Raw genomic sequence first — 11,170 nt, forward strand, 5'->3', positions numbered from 1 at the left:
GAAAATCCCGAGTGAGCAAGAATTTCATAAAACAGAGGAATATCTGGGTCATAAAGAGGAATGGGGAGACCTGCGAGAATTTGACCTAGCAAAATTATGATTGATTGATCATCACAATATTGATCATAGAAAAGTTTGATAGAAAGAATTGACTTGGCACTTTCACCAGGAATGGTAGAAAGTGTGAAACCTTTCTCAGCAAGATCTTTTTGGACGTCTTTTAAGTTTTTTTCATGTTTATGGCCACTTGGAGGCATATTTGAATATTGAGTATGGGAATGAATAAAAAGTAAGAAGATTGAAGAGGGAAGGATTACAGTAGCAGAACTTACGGAAGAACAATAGAGTTGCAGAGATGAGAGAATAAAAAGAAAAGAGAAAGTAAAAAAAAAGTGGAAAGAAGAGTAAGAAGAATATATAAAGAAGATTTTTTACTCGAAGAAATAAACACCATTAAGAAGAAAAGACGTGAACGGTTGAAAAGCAGCGGTTACAGAAGACGTGTCAAGAAACAGATGGAAGAAACAATACGTGTGATAAATGCAGAATATGAAGAGATAAACAACTGCGGCATTTCTCACATCATTCTCTACTTTGCAGAGAAGATATGAGAAGAGACAAGATCATCAACTGCCGAAGATATAAGTGGTGGTCACTGGTTTGGGGAGTTGTGTTGTTTGTTACCCAATTACGCACCGTTTTTAATCATCAACTTGGTCAATATCCAGTCAGTTGACGTCGATGTAAAAACCATGTTCGGCGTTTCTACAACAGATGAATACAGCCTATGAGACACTTACTTCAGTGAGGCCTTGTGGACCAAACAAGAAAACAATACGTGCAGCTACATATGATCTTGCTAAGAACGATCCATGGAAAGAACCATTAATTTGAAACCTTTCCAGAACATGTTTCTGAGGATATAGCACCTTGGGAGAGGAAGTTAATTCAAGATCGTTCGACACTTGAAAGAAATTAATGCAGGTGTGGTGTACGTTCCATCACTTGTTTCTCAAAATGTCTGAACTTCGGTACATTTTTTTCAGCCAAATTAAAAACAGTAGTTGTAAGTCAGCAAGTGGTGGTTGATTAGACAAATCAACTAGTGGTTGTTAATTTTTCAAAAAAGAAAAAGAAAAACAAACTGGTGGTGGATGATTTTACAAAAATATAAACATGTAAAACTAGTGGTGGATGATCTTAAAAATAAAAATATAATAAGTAAAAAAAAGTGGTGGATATAAAAATCTTAATTTTTTTCCCTTCCCATTTGTTTATTTCCATGATATCACCCTAACAAAAAAAAAATATGCTTGAATTGTAATCGCATAGAAAATCAAGAATTTCATGCTTCTAAAAAATCAAGAATCCTTCAAATCTTGCGTTGGCAAAGTTGAGCCCTACCCCTTTAACTGAAGCCAACCGGGCCAGCACTAATGCCTGGCCCGATACTCTCCTTGAATTCATCCTAATACCCAAATATAGCGAAAAATGAGAAACATTGCATGCTTAAAATGTAATCAAATAGGAAAGCACCTCTTATATTAGGAAATTTGAGTTCTACCCCTTTAACAGATCCCATCTAGGCCAGCCCGACACCCTCCCATTCCTTATTCAACTCGACAACAATCGAACAGGGCTTAATTAATTAGTACTAGGCACTTGCTTCCGGGTGGTAAATCAGCGTATTAAGGTGCGGCTGAAATCTCCTCTTCCAGACGCCTTCATATGATCGTACTTCCACAACGGCTAAACTTTCCGTCAACTGATACATTTCGATACCGACAAATAACTTTCCGTTTGGACCTTCCAAACTTAGTTTGCGACCCTGTTTCGTCATCGTCAGATTCTCTCTAGCTGCGACTTCACCGACCTTTTTTGTTATGTTCACCCGTGTCTCGGCAGTAACGAACCGATCACTTTCTGTTGCGGCCAAGTTGTCAAAATCCTGAAACAAACCTGATAAGTCGACCCCTGAAGAGAATGAGATGATATCAAACGCATTCAAGAACGAACAGTCGTTTTTACGGTTCATTCCCTTGGTTAAATAATTATCATCACAGTCATGGAACTTGATCTCTTTATAACCTTGTGAAAACCAAGGGTCTTGGATGATTTCATCGACGGTAATCCTAGTAACCGGATTCGTGTCGAGAAGTCGTGAAAAAAGATGTCGTAAACCCGGTGATGTCCATTTAGGTAAACGAAACTCACCTCTATATATTTTCCGATACATCTCCGCTAAGTTCCGGCAGTTGAAAGGAAGATAACCAGAATTCAGCACAAACAAAATAACACCACATGACCATATATCAATCTTTGCCCCGTTGTAACCTTTTCTGGCTAATATTTCCGGAGCCACATATGCCGGTGTTCCACATGAAGTATACAACAATCCGTCGTTATGAACCTGTGACGTGACCGCACTTAGACCGAAATCCGACACCTTTAGATCACCCTTCTCATCAATAAGCAAATTTTCCGGTTTGAGATCACGGTGAAAAACACCATGAGAATGACAATAACCAACGGCTGATATCAATTGTTGGAAATACCGTCGACTTAAATCTTCGCTAAATCTACATTTCGATATCTCGGAAAAAAGTTCACCACCTTTGACAAACTCCATTACGAAATAAATCTTAGCTTTGGTTGCCAACACTTCGAATAATGTGACGATATATGGATGATGCAGTTGTCGCATAATCGATATTTCTCTCTTGATGTTCGGCATGAATCCACTCTTGACGATTTTCTGTTTGCTGATTGCTTTTATTGCTACACTTTCCCCTGTTTGTATGTTTCTTGCGTGATATACTTTAGCAAATGCACCGCAACCCAGTAGTCGACCAATCTCGTATTTTTCGAACAAAATTTGTTGGGTTATTGGTGAAATATCACAAGGTGATGATTCTGTTTCTTCTTCCATTGCTGGTGGATGAAAGAAGAGTTCTAGTTTGTGTCTGTTTACTCTTTAGAGGTTTTGAAAATGGCTAGATAGTGGTTGGAGTCTTGGAGATGGGTAGTGTTCACAGATAATGGTATGAGACTTCTGACCAAGCAATCAGATAATGATAAGTGTTCAGATAATGGTTTTGAAAATGTCTGTTTACTCTTTAGAGGTTTTTCTACTTTAGCCGTAATGCTCTCTGACTGTTAAGTAATCGACAGTTGAAACGCTTCTGACCAAGCAATATGGGGTGTGATCATCCACATACTACGTGATTGGTGATATAATCATAATGAACTAAATATCTAACGGGTATGGAATCACACCATATGGACAGAGAGGGAAGGAGCATGACTGTAAATGTAGACAACTGAAACAGTTTCGATCACACAAGTATAAATAAACAATCGTTTAATCAAAATATCTGGTATAATATTATTAATTAAGAAAGTTTTGAAAAATGATCGAATATGATTGATAATGATAAGATTGACAACTACAATCCTTGCCCATTGATATTAAGATGTCAAAGATTCGAGAACCTGATCAACAGCATATGTGAAGTGGTCAAGGCATGCATAAACAGAAGGGAAGTCTAGATGCCACAATATCAAGTGTTGCAGGGCACGGCCTATATTTTGGATACTCCTTGGAATCGTCTTGAAGCATTGATGTTCAAGGAGTAGTGATGAAGTCGGGATTAAAAGTAGGAAGGACGAAAAAATAAAATGATTCGATAAGTACATAAATGTACAAATATGTTTTGGGAGTCGGTTGGTAAGTAGGGGAATCTGATTCTGCCCATCCACGTTATCTGATTCTGCTTCAGTCCTACGTTCTTTTGAGAATTTCTTTTTCCTCTCTGGCTAAGTATGTACTGGTTTCAAACGAGTACAACCATCACCAGTGATATTTTTCCATGGAGCTATGGATATTGCAAATTGCTATTACTCTAGAAGGGACACTGATTCAAAGACAAAGGTCAATAAACTTTTTTGTCTAGACATTAAAACTAGAGATTATGACTTGCTATTGAGAACCACAAAAAAAGGCACGTAAAGTAAACAATAATTTAGATAATCCTTGATATTTTTTTTTCTGTTCTTACTCTTTAAGTGCATCTTCTTCACTCATAATTGAAATATATAAAACTTTATACAAAATGCATTTCTTTAGGATCAAAATGCATCACATGAATAAACAAATGAGACACGCGCATTCAATTAACAACTAGACGGGCATGGAATCGGACCTTATATGTCAAGAAAAAGATTATTTTTTTGTCATGCTTAGCGTTGTTCTTGTGGATATTATAAGAGAGGAGTATGACTGCGAATATCGACAGCTATAACATTTTTGGTCACACACGTGTAATTAAATATCGCATTATTTTGCTGAATTAAACTTCTACTAGTTTAACATGTTTCAGTTCGGACAGACAGAAGGTTGGAGAGCATGCCAGTTGGTGTTCTCTCTCTTAGTTCTTCAACGTCATCCTGACGTGCGCAACATTTTCTTTGTTCATGTTTTCAGAATCACTCCACCTGAGAATTAATCTTAGTAATATTCATCAATCCTTTCTTCTCATTGTGCTTCTAGTTAGCAATTGTATCATCTACAGATTTTTGTTACTTATTACTATTTTTACGGATAGAAAATCATTGCAAAATAGAATTAATTCCAACATAAACAAGTGCAAGCTTTACTCAAACATCTTTGAAACAAACAGCAAACATTTCATAAATTTCTACACAAAGAGGTTCCAATTCTGCATTGAGCATTACATCCCAATCTCTTCATCAAACTCTCAGAAGATCAAAGTTTCAAAATACCAAAATATCAAACCTGCACCAAAATATCACACTACTACTTCCCAAATCCTAGCCACTATTGAACATTCCAACATACCTGAAAAAACTATAATCACTTCTGACTTTACACCTTTTGACCAGAAAGTTCCCCTGAACAACATCACCTTTTCACTTTACCAACACCACCAAAAAAGGAAAAAAACCGACCGAATCCACAACCAAAAAAAGAAGAAGCTTAACACCATTTGCAATAGCATCAAAAAAGGAAGGAAGAAGGAAAATTGCCAGAAAAAGTGTTTTGTTAAAAACTTGGTGACCGTTTTCAAGCTTTAAGCAAAGCCTGAAAAGCTAGTTTTTTTTAGTAATTCTGAAGAGATTACCACCAATCATCTTCATCAGTATCCCATCCCTCATCTTTATAACGCTCACTGTCATTACTGTCAGATGGTGAAGGTGAAGTTCCATTAGAAGAAGATTCTTAATCAATGTCATCTCCTTCCTCTCCCTCTTCATCCTCAGTTTCCTCCTCATCCAAATTGGCAATACGCCTGCTTACCCTTACCCTGCTTGGCTCCCCTTCCCTCATGGTGCGTGCAAAGATCTTGGGGCTGGCGAGTTCGTAATCGAATCGGCTTCTCACCTTCCCATCATGATACGCATTCATCTTGCGTTTATCCTCTACAACCTCCGAATCAAGGTCACTGGTGTTCACCTCCTCCATATCATACTCAAAGCCACCATAAGTCTCGGAATCATTCTTTGTTTCACTTCCATATCTTGGGGTCTTGGCATGCTTTTCTGCCCATTCCTCATCTTTTCTTTCTCGCCATTCTAATAACTTGGGTAGCCATGCAGAATAGAGATTCTCAACCCTGCGCTCCCTTCGGATACGAGCAACTTCTTCTTCGTCTCGTTGGAATTCTTGTTCTTGAATACGACGATTTATTTCTGATTGTGCTTCATCTCTCAATCTCTGCAACTCATTCAGACTCAATGAATGGAGAAGTGATTTGTCTTGGGAATACTCAGGCGTTTCTGGTGGTACAACGGGAAGATTACCATCGGATTTTTATGGATTTTGGCCAGGAAAATCAGCCATACTCTCAAATTTGTTTGTTAAATCTAAATTAAACCTTTCCTCTTCCGTAAAGATTTACCTTGAAAATAATAATCTCTCTGCTAATCACCCCTTTAATACCCATTTGAGTCTATTCAATTCCATTTATGGCTCTTAGTTAACCGTCATGTCTCTTTGTTTACCACCCCCATTCAAAGCCGTGCGTACCCCCTTCACCCTAATGAACATCATTACCCTGTCAAGACCTATTTTCAATACCTAATCCCCATTAGTACTTTTATTTCCCACATAATTTCTATTAAGGGAGGTGTTGGTAGGTCACCAAACTTTGAGATTGCTAGTTGGGGTCTAATTGACATTTTTTGTTTTATGCAGACTAGAAGAATGCAACATCAGTTGAGAGGCACCATTGCGGTTTGGGGTATGATGGGAAGATGCGTTACTAGCTCTACTCCTAAGCCAAACGACTCGACGAACCTTTTACAATCAACCCATAGCCACCCACTTCAATACAATTTTTTCCTCCAATTTTATACAATTACTCCATTTGGATGTTTGCATCATCATATAAACGTCAGCCCAAGAAGGGACAAACATGATAAATACCTAACTACCACAAACTACATCATGTATCCCCAAGCTTACCTATAACAAAAGTCTCAACAAAGTATTATTGGGTTTGTCCATATGTGGTTTCTGTCTTATAATACTCACGTGAATGTTTCTACTGGGATAATGCAAATAAAGAAAAGATATGAAAGGGACGTTACTTTTGTTACCCCTCTTCCCCAAAGTAAGTCTTGCAGCATAACAACAACTACATTACACCAAATAGATCCTGAAAGTTTCCCAGTCCATAGTCAACAAATTTCTCATTCCCTTTTTAAGGTTCAAACTCATAAACAAACAAACTCTCCCTCTCTCTCCTTCACCTACATTGTCTATATCCAATATCAAAATAGTCCTTATAAGAGATTCCTTTCCCTGCAGCTGCATTTTATATTAGTTATTTGGAAAACTGATTTCCATCATCCCACTTTCATATATATATATCCATCTCTCTTTAATGATGGAATTCCCACAATCCTCTGAAGATACTCAAAGCCTAAACCAAGAAATTCAAAACCTTTCTGTCCAAATGTCTGAGAAATTAACCTTACCATCTTCACTTTCTAAACCATTTTTTATTGATAAAAAAGTAGTCCTTGCTGAAGCAGATACCAATTGGAAATGGTGTATGGTGGGATACGTTTGCTGTGAGACTTTGATCCCAACCTCTTCAATCAGGTTCTACATCTATAATAACTAGCCTTTAGCTCAACACCCTACCATAACTACCATCAATGGTAAGCGAAACAAAGCTCTCATCCGTTACTTATCTGAAGAGGATTTTGATAGGATCAATTCTCAAAAACCTTAGTTTGTCTGCGATTATCTAATGGTACTAAGAGTTGTTCTGGTAGAAGGTTGGCCTCCAAATGATCAACTCACTTTTGATGAGGAAATCATGTGGTTCATCTTATGCAACATTCCGAATGAATGCACAGAATTTGAGGATCTTCAAAAACTAACTCTCAGCATGGGGGAACTACTTGAAGCTCAAAATCCATTTTGAAAACACCCTCTCAGGAAGAATGTCAAAGTTTGCATTAGAATCCAAGTCCAAAAAGCTTTACCAACAGGCATTCCTCTATTCACAAGTGGTAGAAGGGAACCGTTTCTGATTGAATGCAATCATATCAAAGTTCCAAGGTAATTTTGCACCTCTTGTCGCATTCTGGATCACAAAGATCGTGACTGCCCTACTTGGCAATTAAAGAAAAAAAAAGATCAAAGAGCTTGATGCGTCTTGCAGCAACTATACTCTCCCAGCTGTCTCAATGTTAATGATTCCTTCTACAATCAAGCAAGTTGTTCCATCATCTGCTGCCATCACTGATACTGTTATGCAACAATTTGAAGTTATACCAGAAACACAAATTGAATCTACTGCTATTGAAGTGTGTAATAAAGGAAAAACAGAAGCTATTGATTAAAGAATGGAAAATTCTATTCAAAAGAGCTTATCTAATACTTTCCAGATGGGCCCGTTTATTAATAGATCCACTACCCTGAAGATCTTTGATGTTGGTCCGGTTCAAAAACATTTGACCCAGTTGGAAAATGGTTTCCCAATTTTCTAAAACAAGTTACCACTAAAAATGTTATAGTTGCTGCTTCTATATCTGGATCAGAGTCAACTCCCAGTGGTCCGATTCGTACCTCTAACTCCTCAAGAAGATTCAAAACTGCTGCTCTGCCAAATTCCAGTCCAATCATCACTAGAGGAACAACTAATACTGTTGAACAAGATGCTCTAGCAAACCTTAAAAGAAAGATTAACCCCAGAGATGATTTACGAAAACGAACAAGAGTTAATTCAAGTGTGGATAGTATAGTTGTTATCCCTAAAGAACAAACTTCTACTGAACCTGATTATGCTCAGCTCTGTCCTCCAATCACCAAATTTGGAGAACTACCATCCATTGACCTTTCTACTTGCTCGTTCAATACCCTACCAGTCTTTAACTCTTTTGGGAGCTACAATGTACCTGCTGACAATTATCCAAGCAAATATGGTGTCTGCAATAATTCTCCTCTCAATGCTGCTAGTTCTATTCTCAATTCCTCCAAATTTGACTCTCAAAGTGGTGACGGTACCAATGCTTCTCTTGGTGGTGGATCTAACTCTACCACTCAGGTAAATCAACCCCTTCCATCTCCTCTAATTGACACTGCTCATAATACCATAAATCATTTTCTTGTCAATAATATCAACTTGATTGCTTGGAACCTTAGGGGCTTTGGTAAAAAATCTTCTAACAAGGAGCTTAGTCTTCTACGAAAGAATGTCAACCTAGATATTATTTTCCTCTCTGAGACCAAAATGAACAAAGACATGGCATCTAGGAAACAAAGAAATATGAGATTTCCTTGTACCTTTAATGTTCCAAGTGTTGGGAGAAGTGGTGGTCTTGCCCTTGCTTGGAAAAAGGAAGTATACCTCAACATTATTTCCTCCAGTCTTAGGGGCATCTATGTTAGTACTACTGATATAATCCATTCTAAGACCTGTCATATTCATTTTATATATGGTGAACCTAACAATAGTCTAAGACAAGCCTTTTGGGAACAACAATGTCAACAGATAAATGTCCCTTTAGATGAACCTGTTTTCTTTATAGGAGACACTCTTAGGTACTGAAGATAAAAATGATGGCCTAGAAGTAGATGACCCTGATTTTGAAAATCTTAGAAATTTTTGTTCTGTCTTTAATCTCCATGATCTTGGTTTTTCTGGACCAAGATTTACTTGGTCTAGTATGCAACAAGGTCCTGATTTTATTCTTGAAATATTAGATAGATGTCTTATTAATCAAACTGCTGAAGATCTTTTTCCTAAATTTTGTGTCAATAACCTTCCTAGGGACTCTTCTGACCATTGTCCCATGCATATAGGGTTTAACTATGAGGATAATAGTATGCCTAAACCTTTTCATTTTATGGATATGTGGATTGAGGATCCTACTTGTAGAGATATTATAGATAATGCTTGGTCTGTTAATGTGGTAGGTTCCCCTGCCTACAAACTTAAAGCTAAGCTCTTAAGCACCAAGAAAGGCCTAAGAGATTGGAATAAGTCTTCTATAGTTAATATACAGACTAATATATCAACCATTAGAAAAGAATTAGATGACCTTCAAACTTTTAATCCTACTGATACTAGTAATACTTCTAGACTGAAAGCCAGGTTGGAATATCTGTACAACCTGGAGGAGTTATATTGGAAGGACAAATCTAGAGAAGTCTGGCTCTTCGAAAGTGACAAAAATTCACCATATTTTCATAGATTAACTCTCTTTAGAAGAAAAAGAAATGCTATTATCTGGATAAAGAACTCCTTGAATACTATTCTAACTGATAGAGATAGTATTTGAGATTCTTTCATAGATTATTTCTAAAATATTTATTCCACCTGTCCTCAGCAATTCCAAGATGAAATTCTTGTTGTCTTCCTGTTAGGTTCTCTGAAGAAGATAATGCTTCCTTAAATATGCCTCTGACTCCAGAGGAAATTAAGAATCCTGTCTTCCAAACGGGGGGGGGGGGGGGGGGGGGGTGGGGAGGCTCCCGGTCCTGATGGTTTTACAGGCTGGCCTCTTTTATCAAAAGCATTGGGATATTGTGGGGGGAGATGTTGTTGATATGACTCAAACCTTCTTTAGAACTGGTAACATTTCCAAGGTTTTTAACCATACCAACATAGCTCTCATCCCAAAAGTCACTCTTGCTGAATTGGTAACCCAGTATAGGCTTATTAGCCTATGTAATTTTATTTATAAAATTCTTTCAAAAACCCTGGCCAATAGACTGAAAACTTTTATGAACAATATTATTTCCCAAAACCAAAGTGCTTTTATCCCTAATAGGAGTATTTCTGATAACATTTTGCTTGCTAATGAGGCCATATATGTTGTCAATCATAATGATAAAGTTAAGGGAATTGCTTCCATCAAACTTGACATGTCTAAGGCATACGATAAGCTTGAGTGGGATTTTCTTGAGAAAGTCTTAACTAAAATGGGTATGTCTGATCATTGGGTTAAACTGATAAACCAGTGTGTCTCCACTGTGGCTTATTATGTTCTTCTTAATGGTAGCCCTACATGTTTCTTTCAACCTGAACCTGAAAGAGGTCTAAGACAGGGAGACCCTCTATCTCCCTATCTTTATATCATTTGTTCTGAAGCCCTATCTTCTTACATTGATAGCCTCCAAAAAAAAGGGTACTTTAGAAGGCATAAGAGTCTGTAAATAGACTCCTGAAATTACTCATCTTTTGTTTGCCCATGATTCTCTTTTGTTTTAAAAATCTATTGAAAAAAACTTTCATGTCATAAAAGACTATCTTCAAAAATACTGCCTTGCTTCTGGGCAAGAAATCAATTTTGAAAAATCTGGTATTTTGTTCAGTAGGAAGATTCCTGAACATAAGAAAGCCATCTTGGCTAATATTTTAGATATCCAAAGCAGGGATTTAGGAGAAAAATATCTTGGAACACCTACTATTTTCCAAGATTCAAAAATCCATACACATATGGGTATTCTCCAAGCCATTGATGCCAGGATCTCTATCTGGCTTCACAAGCTCTTATCCCAAGATGCTAGGACTACTCTGATCAAGCCCATTGTTCAAGTTATCCCTCTTTTTTCAAATGGGAGCCTTTTTTATCCCTAAACACCTTTGTAGACAGATGGACTCTCACCTCTGTAAATTCTGGTGTGGTGAAA

At 37.4% G+C, this 11,170-nt stretch overlaps 1 protein-coding gene across 1 annotated transcript; it reads right to left on the bottom strand.

The window, feature by feature from the left end:
- Nucleotides 1-499: 499 nt before the first annotated feature.
- On the bottom strand, nt 500-3,136 carry LOC113283752 (CBL-interacting serine/threonine-protein kinase 14-like). Its single transcript, XM_026533102.1, has 2 exons — nt 1,537-3,136; nt 500-765 (listed from the first exon to the last, which is right to left on the bottom strand). The coding sequence occupies exon 1, from the start codon at nt 2,927-2,929 to the stop codon at nt 1,655-1,657; it is 1,275 nt and encodes a 424-aa protein (XP_026388887.1). The 5' UTR covers nt 2,930-3,136; the 3' UTR covers nt 500-765; nt 1,537-1,654.
- Nucleotides 3,137-11,170: the final 8,034 nt, after the last annotated feature.

The sequence above is a fragment of the Papaver somniferum genome, chromosome 5 (assembly GCF_003573695.1).
Source record: "Papaver somniferum cultivar HN1 chromosome 5, ASM357369v1, whole genome shotgun sequence".
Classification (NCBI taxonomy): domain Eukaryota; kingdom Viridiplantae; phylum Streptophyta; class Magnoliopsida; order Ranunculales; family Papaveraceae; genus Papaver; species Papaver somniferum.

What these genes read in the sequence shown, in the direction of transcription:
- LOC113283752 (XM_026533102.1), bottom strand. Translation starts at nt 2,929, where the DNA reads ATGGAAGAAGAAACAGAATCATCACCTTGTGATATTTCACCAATAACC.